The sequence below is a fragment of the Thamnophis sirtalis genome, unplaced genomic scaffold, assembly GCF_051295495.1.
Source record: "Thamnophis sirtalis isolate CommonGarterSnake01/CBP01778 unplaced genomic scaffold, rThaSir2_p1.2 scaffold_19, whole genome shotgun sequence".
NCBI classification, from domain to species: domain Eukaryota; kingdom Metazoa; phylum Chordata; class Lepidosauria; order Squamata; family Natricidae; genus Thamnophis; species Thamnophis sirtalis.
In genome coordinates this window covers 409640-435089 of record NW_028261399.1, presented here as the reverse complement: position 1 = coordinate 435089, position 25450 = coordinate 409640, and the positions used below count along the sequence as shown (strand labels likewise).

Genomic DNA, 25450 nt, shown 5'->3' with positions numbered 1-25450 from the left:
AAAAATGAAATTAGGCTACCAAACAGCCAAAGAAGCTGAAAAAATTTCGCATTTACTATATATGGATGATTTGAAACTCTATGGAAAGTCAGAAATAGAAATCCAATCACTGACAAACACAGTCCGAGTATTCAGCACCGATATTTCAATGCAGTTTGGCATGGAAAAATGTGCCACTGTATCCATAAAAAGGGGCAAAATCACTGAATGTGAGGGAATTGAAATGCCCAATGGCCAATTAATTAAATGCAAAGAAAATGAAGCTTACAAATACTTAGGCATTCTGCAGTTGGATAACATCAAGCATGGAGAAGTAAAAACTATTGTCAGGCGAGAGTACACCAACAGAGTTAGGAAAATTTTGAAATCTAAATTGAATGGTGGAAATACAATCAAGGCCATAAATACCTGGGCAATACCAGTTATAAGATATACAGCTGGTATAGTTAACTGGACACAAGCTGATTTGGACCTTTTGGACCGAAAAACCAGGAAACTAATGACAATGCACTACAGTTTACATCCACGTGGTGATACTGATAGACTGTACCTGCCCCGAAAATCAGGTGGCAGAGGATTATTACAAGTGAAGCAAACAGTTGAAGAAGAAAAACATGCACTGGCTGATTATTTAAAAGAAAGTGAAGAACATCTATTAATCGAAGTAAAGAACAAAAATCTACTGAAGGCCCAACAGACGAAACAAGAATATAGAAAAGATGTGATAAAATCAAGAATGGAGAGTTGGCAGAACAAAGCACTGCATGGCCAATTTCTGGAAAAAATAAAAGATAAAGTGGACAGTGAACAAACTTGGTTATGGTTAACAACAGGTACATTAAAGAAAGAAACAGAGTCACTAATCCTGGCTGCGCAAGAACAAGCTATCCGCACAAATGCCATTAAGGCCAAAATTGAAAAATCCTCTGATGATGCCAAATGCAGACTTTGCAAAGAAGCTGATGAAACTGTTGATCACATACTCAGCTGCTGTAAAAAAATTGCACAGACTGATTATAAACTGCGGCACAATTCAGTAGCACAAATGATCCATTGGAATTTGTGCAAAAATTATAATATTAAAACAGCAACAAACTGGTGGGAACATCAGCCTGAAAAAGTCACCGAAAATCAGATGGTCAAGATCTTGTGGGATTTCCGTATACAAACCGACAAAATACTGACGCATAATACACCAGACATCACACTGGTTGAGAAAAATAAGGTCACAATCATAGACATTGCAATACCAGGTGATAGCAGGGTCGCCAAGAAGGAACATGAAAAAATCGCAAAATACCAGGACTTAAAAATCGAAATTCAACGACTATGGCACAAACCAGCAGTGGTAATTCCAGTGGTAATTGGCACACTGGGTGCTATTCCAAAAGCACTGGAATTACATTTAAAACAGTTAAAAATTGACAAAATTACCATCAGTCAAATGCAAAAAGCCGCACTGTTTGGATCTGCACGCATATTACGAAAATACGTTACGACGTCCTAGGCCCCTGGGTGGGGCCCGACTAGTAACCAATGCCAAATCCGGCGAAAAAACTGGCCGCTGTGATACAATTGTATAATAATAATAATAATAATAATAATAATAATAATAATAATAATAATAATAATAATAATAATAATAATAATAATAATATCCGTCGTTGCCGGTCCCAAGCCCGGATGAAACTCCGCTGTTGCCGGTCCCAAGCCCGGATGAGAAAGGAGGAAGGTTGGGAACAGGTTGGCATCTGGTCCCGTAAAAAAACCCCTGCCAACCCATACAATATGGTGAAAAAAACGAATAAGAATTCCATACCGCATCGGTCGTCGCGCGGGTTAACAAGGGCCGCGGCGGATGTTGGGGTCCCTGGACATCCGTCGACAAGTGGGCTACAAGTGGACCAGCCAACAAAACGACAAAAATATAGTGCAGATGAAAACCGTGCCATAATGGCCTGTTACTACAACTCAGATCCAGATTCAAATGTTAGTGAACAACGACTAGCAGATCAAAGGCGATTTATTATACGGAATAAAGTGTTTAGTGAAGTTGAACATGAGGAAATTCAGGCAAATTGCAAAACCCAAAAAACAATATCACAAGCGGAAATAACTGATATTCAAGACACAACTAAAGACACTATAGTAGAACTCCCAGAAGAAGCTCTCAGGGAGGAAATAACATCACCACCACTAGAACCAGTTATCACTGAACCAACTGATGAACTAACTCAAAAACAAAAAGAATTGAAGGATAAGATCATGGAGCATTTTCTGCTTAATGAGGAAAGGCAACGTTTACCATCACTAAAAACTGTGCCTAAGAAAATTTTGGCCCCTATCATGAAAATGGTTAATGCAGTGTTTTCAACAATTGAACCGGGATCCATCTTGGAAACAAACCAGTTAATGTACAGCGCAGCTGTAATAGTCACTAATGAACTAGGCATTAAAATTAAAGTACCTAGTCACACAACAGAAAAAGCATCAAAGCCAAAGTGGAAAATCCGTCTAGAACAAAAAATCAAAAAATTAAGGGCAGATGCTAGTAACTTAAAGAACATGCATGAGCAACAGCTTAAAAACAACAAAATCATAGATCGGCTAATCAGAAGATATAGATTGGATACAAGAAACATCAATGACGCTGTAGAGATTGTAAAACAGCAGATAACAGCAACAGCTAGAAAAATTGAAAGATATGAGGCACGAATCATCCAATATAAACAAAATCAGCAATTTCGATCAGACCAACGGCGTTTTTATCAAAGTCTTAATGTGAATGGTGACACCAAAAGTGAAAAACCAGAAAAGCAGGCCACAGTTGAATTCTGGAAAGAATTGTGGGAAAATGCAAAGGACTACAACAAGGAAGCAAAGTGGATACATGACTTTGAGAAAAGCATTGGCAACAAACAAATGCAAGTATTAGAAATAACAACTGAGATGATCAAAAATCGAGTTAAAAAGGTAAAGAATTGGACATCACCTGGAAAGGACCAATTACATGGTTTCTGGCTCAAATATCTGACCAGTTTACATGCAATATTGGCCAGGCAACTGAATGAAATTTTACAAAAGGGCCAAATTGATGAATGGTTGACAACTGGAAAAACATACTTGATTCAGAAAGATCCAACTAAAGGAACAACACCTGAAAACTATAGACCAATAACATGCTTGCCAACAACCTTCAAATTACTCACAGGCATTATTGCAGATAACATGATGGATTATTTGGAAACAAACAACATCTTGCCAGTAGAGCAAAAAGGCAACAAAAGAAGGAGCAGGGGCACAAAAGATCAGCTTCTAATTGATAAAATGATATTAGAAAATTGTAAGAACAGAAAAACGAACTTGAATATGGTCTGGATTGATTACAAAAAGGCATTTGACTCACTGCCACATAGTTGGATCATAAAATGCTTAGAAACAACGGGCATTAGCAAAAATATTACATCCTTTACTGAAAAGGCAATGAAACAATGGAGAACTGAGTTGGCAGTAGGGAATGAGAGCTACGGAATGGTTAATATCAAGCGAGGAATTTTCCAGGGTGATTCACTTTCACCTCTTCTCTTCATCATCGCAATGATCCCACTATCAGTAATCTTAAAAAAAATGAAATTAGGTTAACAAACAGCCAAAAAAGCTGAAAAAATTTCGCATTTACTATATATGGATGATTTGAAACTCTATGGAAAGTCAGAAATAGAAATCCAATCATTGACAAATACAGTCCGAGTATTCAGCACCGATATTTCAATGCAGTTTGGCATGGAAAAATGCGCCACTGTATCCATAAAAAGGGGCAAAATCACTGCATCTGAGGGAATTGAAATGCCCAATGGCCAACTAATTAAATGCAAAGAAAATGAAGCCTACAAATACTTAGGCATTCTGCAGTTGGATAACATCAAGCATGGAGAAGTAAAAACTATTGTCAGGCGAGAGTACACCAACAGAGTTAGGAAAATTTTGAAATCTAAATTGAATGGTGGAAATACAATCAAGGCCATAAATACCTGGGCAATACCAGTTATAAGATACACAGCTGGCATAGTTAACTGGACACAAGCTGATTTGGACCTTTTGGACCGAAAAACCAGGAAACTAATGACAATGCACTACAGTTTACATCCACGTGGTGATACTGAAAGACTGTACCTGCCCCGAAAATCAGGTGGCAGAGGATTATTACAAGTGAAGCAAACAGTTGAAGAAGAAAAACATGCACTGGCTGATTATTTAAAAGAAAGTCAAGAACATCTATTAATCGAAGTAAAGAACAAAAATCTACTGAAGGCCCAACAGACAAAACAAGAATACAGAAAAGATGTGATAAAATCAAGAATGGAGAGTTGGCAGAACAAAGCACTGCATGGTCAATTTCTGGAAAAAATAAAAGATAAAGTGGACAGTGAACAAACTTGGTTATGGTTAAAAACAGGTACATTAAAGAAAGAAGCAGAGTCACTAATCCTGGCTGTGCAAGAACAAGCTATCCGCACAAATGCCATTAAGGCCAAAATTGAAAAATCCTCTGATGATGCCAAATGCAGACTTTGCAAAGAAGCTGACGAAACTGTTGATCACATACTCAGCTGCTGTAAAAAAATCACGCAGACTGATTATAAATTGCGGCACAATTCAGTAGCACAAATGATCCATTGGAATTTGTGCAAAAATTATAATATTAAAACAGCAACAAACTGGTGGGAACATCAGCCTGAAAAAGTCACCGAAAATCAGATGGTCAAGATCTTGTGGGATTTCCGTATACAAACCGACAAAATACTGGCGCATAATACACCAGACATCAGAGCACACTGACAATGTCTCCTCGAACAGTGATGAAACGTTTGCCAAGCTTGGAGCTCAAATCAACCGCCTAGACTTACCTGTGGACGTATTGGAGCTGATGGAGGGAATGGATGGCCAGGACCATCTCTGCCAGGTAGAAACAGGCCATGTCTTCTGGCAGTCGGTCCTCAAACTTGCTCAGCAGAGTGAGTAGGTCTCCTCCGGCGTAATAATCCATCACCAGGTACTGTCAAAAGAAGTGCCAACCTCTAGCATCCCTTCCCAACCTGCGTTCTGCAGGTGGGGACTTCGACTCCCAGAATTCCCCAGTCGGCGAGGGGCTTGCTGAGAATTCTGGGAGCTGAAGTTCACACCTTCCCTGTGGTGAATACGGAAGTCTGAATGAACTGAACTCCATTTCCTCCCTGAATTTCAGATAATGGCGGCTTCTGGGAACGTTTTGGTGCAAAATTCTCATATGGTGGAGACTGCAAAGCCCAGCATCCTCAGCTTGCACTGCCGACCAGAATTGTGGGACAATATTTGCACATGGGTCAGAGTGTGGAATTGTGTTCTCAATCTGGGCAGCTTTAAGACGGGTGGACTTCAACTCCCAGAATTCCATCAGCCCAGCTGGTTGGGGAATTCTGGGAGTTGAAGTCCATCCATCAGCCCAGCTGGTTGGGGAATTCTGGGAGTTGAAGTCTATCCATCAGCCCAGCTGGTTGGGGAATTCTGGGAGTTGAAGTCTATCCATCAGCCCAGCTGGTTGGGGAATTCTGGGAGTTGAAGTCTATCCATCAGCCCAGCTGGTTGGGGAATTCTGGGAGTTGAAGTCTATCCATCAGCCCAGCTGGTTGGGGAATTCTGGGAGTTGAAGTCTATCCATCAGCCCAGCTGGTTGGGGAATTCTGAGAGTTGAAGTCCACTCATTTTATAGCTGCCCAGATTGAGAAAGACTAGTGAGGAAAATCAGGATTGCCAATCCTTCATTTTTTACCTCAGGTTCACCTGGTTACTTCAAGCTGCAGTTAGAACCAGAGGCCAGTGGCCTTTTCAGGTTTCTAGTCCACTGTGAGGAAAGATGGTACAAATCAGTTTTGCTGGCATTGAATCGTTACAAGATTTTCTGACACTACGTTCTTCCAAAGACATTTTGGGGAGCAGGGCATCAAGAAAAGCACCGGGCAGTCATGATCAGTGGGGAGCGAGGTGACAGGCCAATTTTCTGAAATTTGGCAAAGAAATGACCATTTTTCCATCGCTTTTAGCAACAATTGAAGCCAGCCCCACAGATGCTCCTGACTGGAAGGGTTGGGCTTGAGAGGGAACCATGCAACAGAAGGGAAATGAATCCACTTTTCTATCCTCCACCTTTAATTTTTTATTTTATTCAAAGAAGATGAAAATGCAAAACCCAAAAGAAAAAGAAAAACATTTAACAAAGGCAAATCAAAACTGGACAAGAAAAAATGAGAATTAAAAAGGACAAAAACCCTTATTTCCCCCTCCTAGTTGAACCTTAACAAATCTATTGCACTATCATGGCACCCTCCCTCCTTCCAAAGGAGGTCCAAAATTTTACAAGCGTCTCCCTCTATTGGCGCCCGATATTCTCGATTCACACAACACACACACACACACACACAAAACCTGGAAGCTGGGGTTAGCATGTCATGTGAACCGAGGAAATCAGGTTTGCAAACAACTGACTCAGAGGCCAAAATGGGGCCAAGCATCCACTGCACAGAATCCCTTTCTCCGTTCACTTCGTCCCCAGGCTCCACTCCACAGACGGAAACCACCAATGCTGGTTCCCAACAGACCGACATCCGAGAGGAAACCCAGTTCAAAATCTCCTGCCCCACAGGATTCAAAAACGCATCCTCGTCTCACCAGATAGTGCTCGTCCTGGAAGGCGTAATGCAGCGTGGTAATCCACTGTCGATCTCCATGCACGAGGACATCCCGCTCCTCTCGGAAACAGGCCGTCTGAAAGGAGACGGGTGCAAAAGATGACACATCTCTACTTAACACACCTGAAACCTATGCTATTCAGGCGCAGAAAAAGGATACAGACGTTCCTCGACTTACGATCGCAAATTTTGGTGGTGTCAGTGTGGCCGTTAAGTCGAGGACTATTTGTCATTAAGTGGTGCAGTCGTTAAGTGGTGCAGTCATTAAGCGGGACATCACATGCCCACAGCTTGCAACCTTCCCTGTCAGCTTCTCCACTGATTTTGCTTGCCAGAAACTGGCTGGGAAGGCCCCCCAAAACTATAAAATGTAAAATATTAATATGAAAGCAAATAATGAATAACCTGAATAAGCTAATAAAATCAAGGTAAAAGGCAAAGGTTCCCCTTGCACATCTGTGGTAGTCGTTCCTGACTCTAGGGGGCGCTGCTCATCTCTGTTTCAAAGCCGAAGAGCCAGCGCTGTCCAAAGACGTCTCCGTGGTCATGTGGCGGGCATGACTCAATGCCGAAGACGCATGGAACGCTCTTCCCTTCCCACCAAAGGTGGTTCCTATTTTTCTACTTGCATTTTTATGTGCTTTCGAACTGCTAGGTTGGCAGAAGGTGGGACAAGGAACAGGAGCTCACTCTGTTATGCGGCACTGGGGATTCGAACCGCCCAACTGCCGATCTTTCTGATCGACAAGCTCAACGTCTTAGCCACTGAGCCGCCACGTCCCTGAAAATCACCTTAATAAATCCTAATTACAAAAATAATTCTTAGGTCTTTGGTTAGGACTTGAAGTTTTCTCCCACCTCAGATCGTGAACCTTCACTCTTCACTACCCACAATGATCATAATTTATTCCATTTATATGCCACCGACTCTCAGCGACTCCGCAAGGCTCACAACCAAGAAAGAAGTGACAATAATTCAATCTGAATTCAAAGAAGGGCGGGGTCTTTGTGTGTGTGCGTGGCGAGGTTGGGATCCCCTATCCCCATCTTCCTACAACCAACCAGCCCACTTGATGGCTAAGAAAGTTTCTGGATTAATCAAACAAAGGAATCAATGAAAATTAGAAGTAGGGACCCCCAAATGGCCGAATTCCACATCGGTCATTTTCTTGACAACGGCACAAAAATGGTTTTAATGCCGCCTTTCTCCAGCTGCTTTCCCGGGCTAGCTTGGTGATCTCGTAGTGGTCTCCCATCCGAGGAGATCTAACTTGCTGAGATCACTGGTTTTGACTTTGGCAGGGCCTGGGAATTGTCACCTCGGTTCTCTTCAGCATTTCCCACTTGTGCAGAATCTTCATGGCGTAGATTTCCTCCGTCTGCTTCATTCGCACGACGGCCACCTGGGAGGGGAGAGAGCAGGAGAGAGATGGGGCAGGGGAGCCATTAGAATAAGAACACAGAATCATAGAATAAGCGAGCTGGAAGGGACCTTGTGGGTCATGTAGTCCAACCCCCTGCTCAAGCAGGAGACCTTGCACCATTTCTAAAAAGTGGCAGTCCAGTCTCTTCTTGAAGATCTCCAGTGATGGAGCTCTCACAACCTCTGGTGGCAAGCTGTTCCACTGGTTAATTGTCCTTAGTGTTAGGAAGTTTCTCCTTAATTCCAGGTTGCTTCTTTCCTTGATTAGTTTCCATCCATTGCTTCTTGTCCTGACTATTTCTTCTCTGCACTCTTTCCAGAGTCCCCACATCTTTTCTTCTATCGGGGTACCCGGAATTGGATGCAGCATTTCAAGTGTGGTCTGACCAGTTCAGTATAAAAAGGTGCTAGCACTTCATGTGACCTTGATACAATCAACAATTAACTAGTGAACAATTATTAACCAGTGGAACAGCTTGCCACCAGAAATTGTGGGCGCTCCATCCTTGGAGGTTTTCAAGAAGAGACTGGACAGCTGTTTGTCTGGAATGGAAAAGGGTCTCCTGCCTGAGCAGGGGATTGGACTAGATGACCTCCAAGGTCCCTTCCAACTCTGTTATTCTGTAAGGTTCTCCTGAGTGAGCAAGGGGGCTAGACTAGAAGATCTCCAAGGTCCCTTCCACCTCTGTTATTCTGTAAGGCTCTCCTGCTTGATCCAGGGGGCTGGACTAGAAGACCTCCAAGGTCCCTTCCACCTCTGTTATTCTGTAAGGGTCTCCTGCTTGATCCAGGGGGCTGGACTAGAAGACCCTCTGTTGATGCAACCTAGGAATTTTGCTTCAGTGGACGCAGATTCTGCCCCTCTGCAAAGACATCAACAGCAGGAAGCTCGGTCAATGTTTCTGCTTACGGCATTTTGTGAATCCCCCCAGATCGAGTGTACAATCCAAGGGCAGAAATGAAACATGAGTTTACGCAGAAAAGTGAGTTCTCAGCATATAACATCCATTTTTGCCGGTATGTCTGTTGCTAAGCTAGATGGTTAAGTAAATCGGGCAAATATATAGTTTCTTCTCTGGGCACAATGAGAATATATCTGCTGCGAACTCTGCCCTGGCGACAGAAAGGGCATCTGGCCAGTAAACACATGGCTCCATTCAGTTGCCCTGACTCTACCCCGATACAAGGGATTACGGAGTCATTAAAAGGAAAAAATAATATTATGGCTAAGTGAATCGGGCCCGATATTATGATTTATTTTTCTCCGGGTTGATAAGTGAATCACTGCAATCATTCAGTGAAACATTCAGTCTTTAAATGGATCCAGTTTCCACCCGTCACCTTGCTTGTGGGAAACTGGCTGGGGAAGCCGTAAATGGCGATCTAATGAATCCAGGATAATTCAAATGTCATAAATAATAGGATGGTTTCCCAGTGCCCAAATTTTGTTAATGTGACAGTGGGGGAACCCGGTGGCAGTCATAAGTGCGAGGATCATTCTTATGTCACTTTTTATCAGCGCCGAAGTGCCTCCTGACTCCTGAGGTCGCCGTGGCTTTAAATCCCCCCCATTTCTGGGGACTCACCTCCCCAAAGGCTCCTCTCCCGATCACCTTCAGGATCTCGAAGTCGTCACGACGCAAACTCAGCTGTTTCACCCGGGAAACCAACGGGGAGGCTGTGGAGAGGAGAAATTAAAAAAAGAGAAAGAAAGAAACTTGTTTTACGGAGTCCTTCGCCACAACGGCACCAGCGGAAAACCGGCTGAACCGGAGGCTTGAAAAGCCGCAGCCGTTCTGCGTGTCAAGCTTGATTTCTTTTAAACTTTAGTTAGTTGGGTGCTTGCTTGGGTGATTCAGGGACAGCCAGAAGAGAGTTAATTCTGCACCTCTGCAAGGAGACCGCTAAAAATAAGGACTTTCTCCTAATTTTGACATCTTTGCCTGTTTCACGTCGTAAAGTTAACCTGGTTATTGGATGTTGTTGTGGCTTCACACATGACTCGGTTCGTCAGACTAGCCAAGCCCTGGTTTTCTTGGAAGCAATGTGGAAAGGATGTGCCTGTCACTTACTTCTGGCCTGGTTTGTTTTCACTTTGGGGAATACCCGGCCTAGCTGATACCCCGGGGATCGCTTGGTGGCCTCCCTTCCAAAGCCCTTCCAATCCTTAGCTACATCTAAACTGGGGTTTTCACCATCCCGGCAGTTTTAAAATGGATGGACCAACACCCATGATGGCCGGGGGATTCTGGGAGTGGAAGCCCACCCCTCTTAAAGCCTGCTGCCTGGGGGATTCTGGAAGTTGAAGTCCACCCCTCTTAAAGCCTGCTGGATGGGGGATTCTGGGAGTTAAAACCCACCCTTCTTAAAGGATGCTAGCTGGGGGATTCTGGGAGTGGAAGTCCACACATTTTGAAGTGACTACATTTGAAAAACATCTCCAAACTCATCAGATTGAAAAACTCTGCTATAACCACTAGGCCCTGGGTTTTTTCCCCAAAAAGCTAGATTCCTGCCCGCTGCTTCTCTTTTCTCCCCTAGGAGATACTGGAAGCACAGAAGCCGCAGTCGGAACTATGGCGAACCAACCTGTTCTCCTGCCCGTAGCTGCTCGGCCGGTGCCCTGGGCGGCCTTGCGTGTCCTGTCCCGCCTGGCTCGGGGAACCTGCTCCCCATTCAGGGACAGGCCACTTCCCCTACGGCCATGCTTCCCTCAGAGCAAGAAAAAGCCACTGTGCAGCTTTGAGGACCACAGCTTTGCCAGTTGCTATGGAGGAAAAAAAAACCCCAAGGTTCTAGTCCTTAAGATGACACAGAGCCTCCACCCCCAAAATGGGTCAAACCAGATTCCCAGAGGAGAGGTGAGGAGTTTTGCTTTGCAAGATGTTCAGTACACCAACCCAGTCATTCGATTGCACCTTTCTCCAGCCGGCAACGGAGACGGGAGCGAATTGTGCCCATGCCCATCAGTTGCCCGCGGGCACAGCCATTCCTGGCACAGGCTCAGCCAGGCCTGGATAACGCAAGGCAAGGATTGGATTCGGCTCAACTGGGAGGAATTTTTGGCACTTTTGGCCAGTCGCTTCCTCTGCCAGGATTGGGTTTCAGCTGTGTGGACTTCAACTCCCAGAATTCCCCAGCCAGCCAGGGGGATTCTGGGAGTTGAAGTCCATGTATCTCAAAGCATGCCGAGTGGAGAATTCTGGGAGTTGAAGTCCACCCATCTGCAGGAGATCATTCTGCTCAAGAGCATTTTCAACTCTTGAGCAGAAACGATTCGTTGGGTTCCCCACGCAGAAAAGGATCCAGGATTCCCGATTTTCAACGCAGGCAGTCCTCCTTTACTTATTTAATATCCATGCCCCCCTGCCCCCATCTCGCCAGAACCTTTCAACTTGATGGGGACCCAAAATTCCATCGCGCGGAATTGGGCTAGGAGGTTGTCCCATGAGTCACGCCCAATTTCACAACCTGTTCGTCCCGGCGGTTAAGCAAATCACTTTAGTGACGAACAGAATCCCGCGGTCGTTCAATGAATCCGGCTTCCAACCTTGGTTTGGCTTGTCAGAAGCCGGCTGGGAAGGTCAGAACTGATGATCTCAAGGAATGCGGCAGCGGTCATGAAGACATGCTGGTTTGCCGAGCGTTTTCATTTCGTTCATGGGATCGTGAGGGTGCAGCAACAGTCGTAAGTGTGAGGACCGGTTGTAAATTAACTTTTTTTCAGTGCCAAGTCACTAAAGAAATGGTGGTTAGTCAAGCACTACCGGTAACAATAACAGTACAATTGATGCTTCCCTCTAATAATGCAATACAGATTTAGCAGAGATGGAAGGGACCTTGGAGGTCATCTAGTCTAACCCCACCTCCAAGCGGGAGACTCTACACCATTTCTGACCGAGAGCAGTCCAGCCTCTTCTTGAAAGCCTCCAGGGATAAAGTTCCCACAACCTCCGAAGGGAACTTCGGTTCCATGGGTTGGAAGGGACCTTAGAGGTCATCTAGCCCAGTGGTCTCCAACCTTGGCAACTTTAAGACCTGTGGACTTCAACTCCCAGAGTTCCTCAGCTGGCTGAGGAACTCTGGGAGTTGAAGTCCACAGGTCTTAAAGTTGCCAAGGTTGGAGACCACTGGTCAAGTCCAGTCCAAGCAGGAGACCCTACGCCATTTCTGACAGAGGGCAGTCCAGCCTCTTCTTGAAAGCTTCTTTAAGAGTGGGGCATGCAGTGGTTCCATTTAGTTTGCCCATGTAGTCCTCACCTTATGACCACAAGATCGATGTTGCTCATTGAGACAAAAGTTAACTGAGTTTTGTCCCAATTTACGACCTTTCTTGCCAGGGTTGCTAAGTGAATCATTGACAGTTAAGTTAGTAACCTGGTTGTTAAGTGAATTTAGCTGGTCAGAATGTCCTCAAAAGGGACCTTGGGACACTGCAACCGTCTTAAGTTCATGCCAGTTGCCAAGTGTCTGAATTTTGATTGTGGGACCACAGTTGTTAAGTGGGAAAAAGTCACTTTTTTCAGTGCTGTTGTCACTTTGAACAGTTGCTAAAGAAAGTTCTCCCTGTAGTTTTGCACACCGTGTAAAAGTAATGCAGTATTTATGTAATACCGTATACAGAGTCACCATGTTACGTGGTAGTGCAACTGGGACGCAATCACCACAATAATCATGTTATGCAAATGCAGCTGGGGAAAAAATCACTCACAACTGGAAGGTTCATCTGGGCCTGTTAAGTCAGGAAGCCTAAATAAATTACGGAAGGAAGAAGAGCACGCTTGGACTTTTTTTTAAACCAAAGCATTATTTGAAACAATAAACTAAAAGTGATTTAAAGCCATTCCTTCTTTAAAAGCTTTTTAAAAGACATTTTATCCATGCCATGAATAATGTCGGCTAACCAGCAGCTCTAATTAAAGGAATTTATTTGGATAAATCTTAAGTTGGGTATGCCCACCACTTCAGCTTCTTCAAAAGCTACTAGGCTGATATTGCAAGGAGATGAGGAATGTTTTACCTGTATATAAATATCTGTTTGTATGTAAATATAAAAAATATAAATATAAAAATATATAAATAAAAATATATAAATATAAATAAAAATATAAAAATATAAAAGTATAAAAATAAAAATAAAAATTAATATAAAAATTAATATTGGAGTGCGGAGGGAAGGGAGATTTTGCAGTATCCTTCTCCTGGAGTGCGGAGGGAAGGGAGATTTTGCAGTATCCTTCCCCTGGAGTGCGGAGGGAAGGGAGATTTTGCAGTATCCTTCCCCTGGAGTGCGGAGGGAAGGGAGATTTTGCAGTATCCTTCTCCTGGAGTGCGGAAGGAAGAGAGATTTTGCAGTATCCTTCCCCTGGAGTGCGGAGGGAAGGGAGATTTTGCAGTATCCTTCCCCTGGAGTGCGGAGGGAAGGGAGATTTTGCAGTATCCTTCTCCTGGAGTGCGGAGGGAAGGGAGATTTTGCAGTATCCTTCTCCTGGAGTGCGGAGGGAAGAGAGATTTTGCAGTATCCTTCCCCTGGAGTGCGGAGGGAAGGGAGATTTTGCAGTATCCTTCCCCTGGAGTGCGGAGGGAAGGGAGATTTTGCAGTATCCTTCTCCTGGAGTGCGGAGGGAAGGGAGATTTTGCAGTATCCTTCCCCTGGAGTGCGGAGGGAAGGGAGATTTTGCATTATCCTTCCCCTGGAGTGCGGAGGGAAGGGAGATTTTGCAGTATCCTTCTCCTGGAGTGTGGAGGGAAGGGAGATTTTGCAGTATCCTTCTCCTGGAGTGCGGAGGGAAGGGAGATTTTGCAGTATCCTTCCCCTGGAGTCTGGAGGGAAGGGAGATTTTGCAGTATCCTTCCCCAGGAGTGCGGAGGGAAGGGAGATTTTGCAGTATCCTTCCCCAGGAGTGCGGAGGGAAGGGAGATTTTGCAGTATCCTTCCCCTGGAGTGCGGAGGGAAGAGAGATTTTGCAGTATCCTTCTCCTGGAGTGCGGAGGGAAGGGAGATTTTGCAGTATCCTTCTCCTGGAGTGCGGAGGGAAGAGAGATTTTGCAGTATCCTTCTCCTGGAGTGCGGAGGGAAGGGAGATTTTGCAGTATCCTTCTCCTGGAGTGCGGAGGGAAGGGAGATTTTGCAGTATCCTTCTCCTGGAGTGCGGAGGGAAGGGAGATTTTGCAGTATCCTTCTCCTGGAGTCTGGAGGGAAGGGAGATTTTGCAGTATCCTTCTCCTGGAGTCTGGAGGGAAGGGAGATTTTGCAGTATCCTTCCCCTACCACGCCCACCAAGCCACGCCCACAGAACCGGTAGTAAAAAAATTGAATTTCACCACTCACCGGGCCCCAGAATGCCAAAAAACAAGGCTGTGTAAAGATGCCAAAAAGTTGGGGGCTGCTGTGTTCGATGATCAGGCAAAAGGTGGCTTGTTTCAGGATATAACATTACAGTTGGCCATGAGAAAAGGCACCAAGCAGTCATTCTTCTGTCTGCAAGATATCTTGAGGCTTATTCATCCCAGGGAATATTAGCATCTCTGTGTGTTTTTGTTTGATCAGAAAACAATCAAACGCTTCCCCTTGGGAATCCCTGCGTGATAGAATTAAATCAGCTCTCACTTTTTTTTGTTGTTATTGTTATTGTTTATCTGTAGTGGTTGTTTATTTTGCTTCTCTCTTGCAACTCAGTTGACATAACCGGCTTCATCCAGGCCAGCTCAAGGTGCGCCAGGTGCATTCATAGGGCATCTCCTCTCCAATTTCGTAGGGGAAATCTGGTTTTGTGGGATGGAAATGGACTTCCAGGCAGTCCTCGCCTCGTACGGACATTTCCGTTGCTGAGTGAGACCTTGCCAAATGCGCTCTCCCCGTTTTACGAACTTTCCTGGCTCCGGCTGTTCAGTGAATCACTGCATACGTTAAGTTAGCCACACGGTTGTTAAGTGAATCAGGCCCCCTCATTAACTTTGCGTGTCCGAAGGTCGCAAAAGAGGAATCGTGTGACCCCGGGACACTGCAACCCCCATATGTTCATGCCAGTTGCCAAGCATTTGAATTTTGATCCCATGAGCATAGGGATGCTGCAACGGTCGCAGCTGTGACGCTACGTAGTCCTAGGCCACCTGTTTCAATGTGGTTGCACCCTTCAACGGTCATTAAGTGAAATGTTGTAAGTCGAGGACTATCTGTATGTGCCGGTCTGAAATATATCACTAGAGTAGGGTTTAAGGTATTTTGTAAGCTGGAAAATGCTTCTGTTTGAGGCTCAGGAAAAAAAAAAAAGCAACGTTTTGTTCCCCTAATCTGGTTAATTCCTCAATTTATAGTCACATTTGCTCCTGAAACCTCTGTCGCTAAGTGACACAGCCGCTAAATGCCATTAGAAGAGTCGTTTAGAAACGAGAGGGGCGGCCAATACATCGAACAATAATTAATAATCAATGAGTCGTGGCCAACTGCTTTCTTGCCATGGTTGTTCAGCGCATCAGATAGCGATTAACAGAGTTGGAAGGGACATTGGAGGTCATCTAGATTCTAGAACAACCCCAGGCCCAAGCAGAAGACTCTACACCACTTCTGACTGATAGCAGTCCAGCCTCTTCTTCAAAGCCTCCAGGGATGAAGCTCCCACAACTTCCGAAGGCAACTTCTGTTCCATGGATTGATTGTCCTCCCTGTCAGGAAATTCCTCCCTTATTTCTAGGTTGAATCTCTCCTTGGTCAGTTTCCATCCATTCTTCCTTCTCTGGGCTTCGGGGGCTTTGGAGAATATCTTGACCCCCTTCCTCCTCTCTGGGGCAGCCCCTCAAATATTGGAAGATGCTCTCCTGTCTCCCCTGGTCCTTCTCTTCCCTAGACCAGCCAGGCCCAGTTCCTGCAAGCGTCCATTGTATGTTTGAGCCTCCAGTCTCCTCATCATCCTGGTTGCTCTTCTCTGCCCTCTTTCTAGAGTCTCAACATCCTTTACAGATTAACAGAGTCAGAAGGGACCTTGAAGGTCATCTAGTCCAACCCCCTGCCCAAGCAGGAGACCCTATACCCTTTCTGGCAGAGGGCAGTGCAGTCTCCTCTTGGAAGCCTCCAGGGATGAAGCTCCCATAACTTCCGAAGGCAACTTCTGTTCCATGGATTGATTGTTCTCCCTGTCAGGAAATTCCTCCTTATTTCCAGGTTGAATCTCTCCTTGAATCACTGCAGTTGTTTAAATGAATCACACAGTCATAAAGTGAATCCAGCTTCCACCCCCAGTGACTTAGCTTGTCAAAAAGCTGGCTGGGAAACTCTCAAAGATCTTATCTTGTGACCTCTGGAAGCAGCAGGTGTTATAAATACATGCAGGCTGTCAAATGCCCAAAATTTGAAGCCTTTGACTGTTGGGAACGCAGCAATTAGTCCCTTTTTTTCCAGGGCTACCGTAACTTTGAACAGTCGTTAAACGAATGGCCGTAAGTCAAGGACTGGGCCTTGTGAATTGGGATCCTGCTCTTCATTCTCAAATCCTTCCAGGGATCTTGACGGATGACTCGTCTCACGCCCAGACAGGCCCGGCCAAACTAGCTCGGCGGCATTCCTCTGGGAACAAGCAGGGTGGGGACCGTGCCGAGATCGAATCCCAGTTTCCCCGGAGTGGCAAAACTCTTCCTTCTGGGCTGTGCCCCCCCCACCCCCCACTCCCAAAACAGCTGTTGGGTACGGCCCCAGGTGCAAATGAGCAGCCTCCATCCCCCCCACTCCCTCCCAGATCTCTCTCTTGGTTGCATTGCCGGTTCGGCAAACAGAAGCGAAACTCATGGGGTTTAAAGACAAACTGGTGGAAACTTTGGCCCCAGAAAATCCTCCTTCACATGGTTCAAATCACTAAATGTCCTTCTTTTATGGTCAATTTCTCATCAACAATACCTTGAACATACAGCTTTGGTCACCACACTATAAAAAAGAGGTTGAGACTCTTATTTAAGAGTTATTTAGCATTATTTAAAATGTTTCCAGTGTGCTTTAAGGCTGCTATCAGGTCCCTTGTGATCCTTCTCTTTGTTCAACTAGGCCAGGGGTCTCCAAACTTGGCAACTTTAAGAGCTCTGGACTCAAACTTCAAACAGGTCGGAGACTCCTGGACTAGACATTCCCAATTCCTGCAATCCTTCTTCATTGGTTTTAAGCCTCCAGTCCCTAATCATTTTATTAGCCAGAAAAGCCAATGCAATCCTAAACTGCATTAACAGAGGGATACAATCAAGATCAAGGGAGGTCCTAATACCACTCTATAAAGCTTTAGTAAGGCCACACCTGGAGTCCCGCATCCAGTTTTGGTCACCACACTCTAAACAAGACTTTGAGACTCTGGAAAGAGTGCAGAGAAGAGCAACCAGGATGGTGAAAGGACTGGAGGCTCAAACAGAGGATGAACTGGGCAGGAACTGGGCCTGGCTAGTTTAGGGAAGAGAAGGACCAGGGGAGACAGGAGAGCATCTTCCAATATTTGAGGGGCTGCCCCAGAGATGAGGAAGGGGGGTCAAGCTATTCTCAAGCCACCGGAAGGCCAGAGAAGGAAGAATGGATGGAAACTGACCAAGGAGAGATTCAGCCTGGAAATAAGGAGGAATTTCCTGACAGTGAGAACAATCAACCCATGGAACAAAAGTTGCCTTCGGAAGTTGTGAGAGCTTCATCCCTGGAAGCTTTCAAGAAGAGACTGGACTGCCCTCTGTCAGAAATGGTTGGGTTGGACTAGATGACCTGCAAGGTCCCTTCCAACTCCGTTAATCTGTAAAAGATATTAAAACTCTAGAAAGAGTGCAGAGAAGAGCAACCCGGATGATGAGGCGACTGGAGGCCAAAACCTACGATGGACGGTTGCAGGAACTGGGCCTGGCTAGTTTAGGGAAGAGAAGGACCAGGGGAGACAGGAGAGCATCTTCCAATATTTGAGGGGCTGCCCCAGGGAGGAAGGGTCCAAAGCCCCCGAAGGCCAGAGAAGGAAGAATGGATGGAAACTGACCAAGGAGAGATTAAAACCTGGAAATAAGGAGGAAGTTCCTGACAGGGAGAACAATCAACCCGAGGAACAGAATTTGCCTTCAGAAGTTGTGGGAGCTTCATCCCTGGAAGCTTTTAAGAAGAGACTAGACTGCCATTTGTCAGAAATAGTGTAGGGTCTGCTTGGGGAAGGGGTTGGACTAGATGACCTCCAAGATCCCTTCCAACTCTGTTAAATCTGTTAAAACCATACAGTACTGTAATCCCTTTGTCTACTTCCAGACAGATTTATTTATGTTTATCTTGGCTTTGTTTCCTTTCAAAATTACTCAGAGTCAGGCATCCTATAAATTTAATAAATCAAAGTTGGTTGCACAGTCAGCCAGATGTTGAGACTGGATTTGGCCTTTTTGTACACCTCCTTTGAGATAGACAGATGTGGATGTTTGATGGGGTTAAAAGCAGGATGGAAGCTGTTCCAAGTACAACTGCCTTTTGCAATTGACTAACGGGGATTGTGTCAACACCGGGCATTTCTTGATCCAGATCAAACTGCTTTTGCAATTGATTGACATGGATTTTTGTTAATGCCAGTCATTTCCTGATCCAAATTCAAACTGCCCTTTGCAATTGACTGACGGGGATTGTGTCAATGCCAGTCATTTCTTGATCCAAGCCAAACCGCTTTTGAAATTGATGACATGGATTTCGTCAACGCTTGTCAGTTGTTGATTCAAATCAAACTGCCTTTGCAATTGAGTGACCCCGTTCTTGTCAATGCCAATCATTTCTTTATCTAAAGCAAACTGCCTTTGCAACTGATGGATGGGAGATTTTTTTGTCAATGCCAATTGCATCTTGATTCAAACCCCAAAGGGCCTTTGCAATTTGATTGACACGGATTTTGTCCATGCCAGTCATTTGTTGATCCAAACCAAGCTGACTCTGCAATTGACTGGTGGAAATTTTGTCAATGCCTGTCAAATGCAAAAGGCAGAAGAGCAACTGACGTCGTCTTCACTTCCTGTTTTACAACTTTGGGTGTCAAAGTTTGGGTGTTTGCTCTTTTGGCAGCCTCAATGGTTGTCAACTGATGGTGTTGTAGTGTGTCTTTTTGTCTCCATCTTCTCCTGGGTCTGCCTTGTGTTCCTCTTTCTGTATATGCCTTGTGCGATATGGACCCTGGGACATCCTCTCCTGCTGAGTAACCCACTTCATTTGCTGCTCCAAAGGTGGACTTTCTGGTATTTCTTTGAATACATTTCACTTCTCACCCAGGACGCTTCTTCAACTCTGCTTGAAGGACAATCAATCAATGGCAAGAGCTGAAGAAGCTTCTTGGATGAGAAGTGAAACGTCTTCAAAGAAAAAAATCCAGAAAAATCCAGCGGTCTCTTGAAAAAGCACCTTTGGGACAACCAGAACCTGGATGACTGAGAATCTCCATAGACACTTCATTTGCTGTTTTTCTATGTAGAGGTAGTCCTCGACTTACAACAGTTCACTTAGTGACCATCCAAAGTTACGACGACACTGGAAAAAGTGACTTATGACCATTTTTCCACACTTACAACCTTTGCCTCCAGGGTGACATAATCCAAACTCTGACGCTTGGCAAATAATATGTATTTATGACGATTCCAGGGTCTTGAGGTTGCGTGATTTCCCCTTCTGCGACCTTCTCGTTGCAAAATCAACGGGGAAGCCAGATTCACTTAACAACTGGCTTACTAATTTAACTCCTGCAATGATTCACTTCACCACCCTGGCAAGAAAGGTCATAAAATGGAGCAAAAATGAAATGTTTGCTTAGCAACAGAATTGTGGCACAACTGTGCAGGTACGCCAATGACTACCTGTAGTTCAGTGGTGGGATTCAATTTTTTTTACTACTGGCTCTGTGGGCATGGCATGGGAAGGATATTGCAAAATCCCCATTCCCTCCCAAACAGCTGGGGCTCAGGAGGCGGAGAATAGATGGGGGCGGGGCCAGCCAGAGGTCGTATTTGCCGGTTCTCCGAACTACTCAAAATTTCCACTACCGGTTCTCCAGAACTGCTCAGAACCTGCTGAATGCTACCTCTGCATGTAGCTTAAAATTGGTTCTATGCCAATTCTTTCTCTTATGATTTCGTTTATGATTTTAGCAATCCACTGGCATTGGGGGGGGGGGGGAACCCATCGGTCAATTGCAAAATCATAACTCACTGTTCGTGGGCCTGTCCTCCATTCCTACAACCAACCCACACAAAAAGGGGAACATTGAATTGGAAAAAACCTTGGAGGTCATCTAGTCCAACCCCCTGCTCAAGCAGGAGACCCTATCCCAGTTCAGACTGGTGACTGTCCAGTCTTTTCTTGAAAACCACCCGTGATGGGGCACCCAAAACTACTGAAGAAAAGTCGTCCCACTGGTTAATTATCCTCACTGTTAGGAAGGGCTTGGACAGGGGGTTGGACTAGATGACCTACAATGTCCCTTCCAACGCTGTTAAATCTGTAGATTCTGTAGACCTGAATTCCAGGTTGCTTCTCCCCTTGATTAGTTTCCATCTGTTGTTTCTTGCCTTGCTTTCTGATGCTTTGGGAAATAAGAAGCCCCCCCCCCTCTTTTTTATGGCAGCTCTTCAAAGATTGGAACGTTCCCATCGTGTCCCTAGTCCAGTGGTGGGTTTCAAAAAATTTTGGAACCTACTCTGTGGGTGTGGCCTCCTTTGTGGGAGTGTCTTGCTAGTCATGTGACCTGTGGGAGTGGCTTGCAGCCATGTGTTTTCTTTCTCTCTCCTTCCTTTTTTCTCTCTGTCCCTTTTTCCTTTTTTTCTTTGATCTCTCTCTCTCACTCTTTTTCTTTCTTTTTTTATTTATTTCTTCCTTTCTTTCTCTTTCTCTCTCTCTGTGTCCGTCTGTCTGTGTATGTGTGTGTGCGTGCGTGTGCAGCAGTGGTGGGTTTCAAAAAATGTTGGAACCTACTCTGTGGGTGTGGCCTCCTTTGTGGGAGTGGCTTGCCAGTGGGAGTGGCTTGCCAGCCATGTGTTTTCTCTCTCTCCCTCCCTCTCCTTCCTTTTGTCTCTCTGTCCCTTTTTTCTTTTTTTCCTTCACCTCTCTCTCTCTTTTTTTTCTTTATTTATTTATTTATGTCTTCCTTTCTTTCTCTCTCTCTCTCTCTGTCTGTCTGTCTGTCTGTCTGTGTGTGTGTGTGTGTGTGTGTGTGTCAGTGGTGGTTTTCAAAAATTTCTGGAAGCTCTTCTGTAGGTGTGGCCTGCTTTCCGGGTCCATTGGTGGAACCTCTTCTAACCGGTTCGGTAGATTTGGCGAACCGGTTCTACCGAACTGGTGCGAACAGGTAGGAACCCACCTCTGTCCTAGTTTTTCTTTTCTCTAGACTGGCCAAATTCAATTCCTGCAACCGTTCTTCATATGCTTTTGTCTCCAGGCCTTTAATCCTTTTAGTTGCTCTTCTCTGCACTTTTCCCAAAACCTCAACACCTTTGCACTTTCCCCAAAACTGGTTGCAGCATTCCAGGTGTGGCCTTACTAAGGCTTTACCCAGCGATACTAACACTTCAGGTGATTTTGGCTCCACGCCTCTGTTTACGCAGCCCAGGATTGTTTTTTGGGCAGCAGCCGCACACAGCTGGCTTGCGTTGAAGGTATCGTCCACTAGGACGCCAGGATCCCTCTGCGGTTGAGCCAGGTGTCGCCTACTCCATACCTGTGCAGGTTAGGTACAGAAAGGGAGGTGATGGGAGGACTTCCCTCTGATCCCAGCTGCTGGCTTCCTTCCCCTCCCTGCTCAAATCCAGACCCACCAAAACAGGTTTGCCGTGCCAGGTTGCCGGGTTCCTTGGGACAACAAACATTTGGGCTGTGCGGTTTCCCCCCCCCCCCCTGCAGTGATGCATCGGCCTCAAATCATGCGCCGAGGCGGGAGCGAATCCTGCTGCTGGGATTTGAACCCTTTCGAGGAACAGCTGAGGGGGTGGGTGAGGCGGGTGGGAATGCCCCCCCCCCCATAGCCAGTTGGATATGACTGTACCGCAAAACACGAGGGCCATCTCGCAGCGACAGCGGAGGAAAAAAATATTTGCAGAAAGGAGATCAATTGCCACATGTGTAGGACATTTTCTGGGCCAGCACCTCCCCGTTCCCTCCCAGGGAGGTCAAAAAAGTCAAAATGGCAGCCACGGTGCCATCAAAACCTAGCCTGGTTTTGTTAAAAATAAAACGGGCAGAGCATCGTCATGCTATTGGGAGCCTCATTTCGGCTCTCTCTCTCTCTCTTTTTTAAAATCAATTTATGACCCCAGTTGAGCGCAAAATTTCTACTGCTAAGCGAGATGATTGTTAAGTGAGTTTTGCCTCACTTCACGACCTTTCTTGCCAGAGGCGCTCAGTGAAACCACAGCGGTTAGGATAGTAACGCTGTTGTGAGGTGGATCTGGCTTCCCCATTGACTTCGCCCATCCGAAGGTTGCAAAATGGGATCACGCACGGCTGTCGTAACTCTGAGTCAGACATGACTGTGAGGATGCTACGACGGTCATTTTCAGTGCCGTTTTCACTAGGGTCGCTAAATAAGTTATTGTAAGTTGAGGGCTATCAATGACAACGTTGTTAAATTTCAAAGTCAAACACGAAAATACTTTTAAATAAATTTAATTTGAATATTTTTTTTTTAATGTCATTGTCAATTTTAACTGGGTTTGGGATATTCTATTTAATTTTTTTTAACTTTTGTATTATGTGTTTCTTTTAATGTTGTACGCCGCCCTGAGTCTTGGGAGAAGGGCGGCATATAAATCTAATAAACCTAAACCTAAAGGAATTAGATAAAATATTACTAGGACCGGGAGGAAAAATGATCACTAGATTATATAATTTTCTTTTAAAATACAAAATGGAGGAAGAGACGATAAAGGAGACAATGATTAGCTGGGGAAGAAATTTTGGCCATACTATAGAGTTAGAAAAAATGGGATAAACTGTGGGAAAGAAATTATAAATTTACGACGGCAGAAGTTTACAAAGAAAATCTCTATAAAATGTTTTATAGATGGCATTTGCCTCCAGCGAGATTGGCCAAAATGTACCCAAATTTATCTCCTAATTGTTGGAGACGCAACCACAAGCCTGGAACATTCTATCACAGTGTTTCTGAACCTTGGGAACTTGAAGATGTCCGGACTTCAACTCCCAGAATTCCCCAGCCAGCATTCGCGAGGAAGTCACAAGGAAGTTCTGGTGCAAAATTCAGAAGTGGTTAGAAGAAATTACTGAGCGAAAAGTAGAACTCAAACCAGAAGCGTTCTTATTAGGACCCCTGGATCAAAAAATGGACAAAGAATCTCAATACGTAATCATACGCATACTCACTGCAGCCAGGATTGCCTTCGCACAAAACTGGGGAAAAAATCAATACACCCTCAGATGAAACTACAATCAGGGAAATACTCGAATGCGCAGAAATGGATAAAATGACAATAGAACTAAAAGAAAGAGAAGAATTGGACTTCTATAAAGTATGGAATAAAATGTACAAGTGGCTAGAAAACAGAAGCCAAGACAGAAAATAGGGAATACAAATATATGGAAATGTAAATAATGAATACTATTATAAGTGTTAATATTATGTTTGTTACATTATAGGACAAGGTCAGGGACGTGCAGTCAAGGGAGGCAGGGGAGGCAGAGCCTCACCACTGTCATCATGAAAAGAAAAAAATGTAAAAGGAAAAAGGCAAGAGCTGCTGAGGTCAGACTGAGCTAGTTGCTGCCAGAGTCACCAATGACTCTGCTTAGTGCTCAGCTGTTTAAAAAAGCCTCTAAAAAGCGCCCTCTACAGGAGGAGGCGGGAGAACGACGTGCCTCATCTAGTCTGACTTTTTATGATCACTTGAGCAGAGTTAAGCAAGGGTTAAAAGCCAAAAAATTCCTGATGTAGATGAGGCACGTCGTTCTCCTGCCTCCTCCTATAGAGGGCGCTTTTTAAGAGGCTTTTTTAAACAGTTAAGCAGAGTCATCCACATGGCGATTCTGGCAGCAACTAGCCCAGCCTGACCTCAGCTCTTGCCTTTTTCCTTTTACATTTTTTTTTCTTTTCATGATGACAGGCAAGAGCAGAGTTGAAATCCTCTCCGAAACAGCTGGAAAAGGTACGTGTGGATCGGAGGGAGGGGGAGGAATTCAAACTTCATCCTCCTGGTGCAACTGTGTGTGTGTCTATGTGTGTGTGTTTGAGAGAGGGGGGAGGGAGGGAGGGAGGAAGGAGGGGAAGGGAGAAGAAAAAGAAAAAGGAAACTTATTTAGCAAAGGAGAAAAACAAATGCTGTCACTTTAAATTGGAACTGAGCATGCCTGATTGTGGAATTCTGGGAGTTGAAGTCCACAAGTCTAAAAAATTGCTGCCACACCAGCCATAAACCTCACCGCATGTCACTGGACAAGGTTATAGTGAGAGGAAGGCAATGCAGAAGGGAGAATTATTAAAGCTAAGCAGGAAAGCTGATAGAGAAAGCTGTAAAATTACTGTATATTGTTATATATGTTCTGTGTTTTGTTTTGCCTTATTGTGTTTTTTTTCCTTTGCTGTGTCTTTCCTATTGTTTTTAAAGATCAAAACCTTTAATAAAAATTATTTATTAAAAACAACAACAAAGGAATATAAAAGACAAAAGAAATGGATAACAAAGAGACTTTTGGAAGACTTTGGTGCCCACACTGGACTGGCTGGCTGGGGAATTCTGGGATTTTGAAGTCCACCCATCCTCAAAGGGCCAAGATTGAGAAACAGGAATTTAATCCAAGAAATTGTGGTCAAAAAGACTATTGTGGCAGATCCGGAGGTTGCAAAATGCACCTCATACGTTCTTCCTGGTGCTCAGAAATCCCACATCAACACTATCATCTTCCATAGGAAGTTCGGGCGTATTTCTGGATCCAACCCAGGGGTGAAATCTTCTTGGTTCGACCAATTGTCCCCAGTTCTGCGAACCGGTAGTAAAAAAAACCCTAAGATGATTAAAGGCCTGGAGATGAAAGCTTATGAAGAACGGCTGCAGGATTTGGGTCCGGCTAGTCTAAGGAAAAGAAGAATTAGGGGGGGGGGGCAGGATAGCAGCCTTCCAGTATTTGAGGGGCTGCCCCAAAGAAGAAGGAGTCAAGCTATTCTCCAAAGCACCCGAGGGTAAGATAAGAAGCAACGGATGGAAACTAATCAAGGAGAGAAGGAACCTGGAATTAAGGAGAAGCTTCTTAACAAGGAGGACAACCAGTGGAACAGCTTGCCACCAGAAATCGTGGGTGCTCCATCACTGGAGGTTTTGAAAAAGAGACTGG

The 25450-nt window shown here is 44.9% G+C and overlaps 1 protein-coding gene across 3 annotated transcripts in view; it reads right to left on the bottom strand.

Moving 5' to 3' along the window:
• Window positions 1-25450, bottom strand: part of LOC148042275 (serine/threonine-protein kinase MRCK gamma-like) — a 111250-nt gene that overhangs the window by 73322 nt on the left and 12478 nt on the right. For all 3 annotated transcript variants that reach the window (XM_087703060.1, XM_087703062.1, XM_087703063.1), the window contains exons 2-5: window positions 9735-9826; window positions 8045-8128; window positions 6706-6801; window positions 4908-5056 (exon numbers count right to left, since the gene is read on the bottom strand). In XM_087703060.1, the coding sequence (XP_087559186.1) occupies window positions 4908-5056; window positions 6706-6801; window positions 8045-8128; window positions 9735-9826 (421 nt within the window). The remainder of the gene's footprint in view (window positions 1-4907; window positions 5057-6705; window positions 6802-8044; window positions 8129-9734; window positions 9827-25450) is intronic.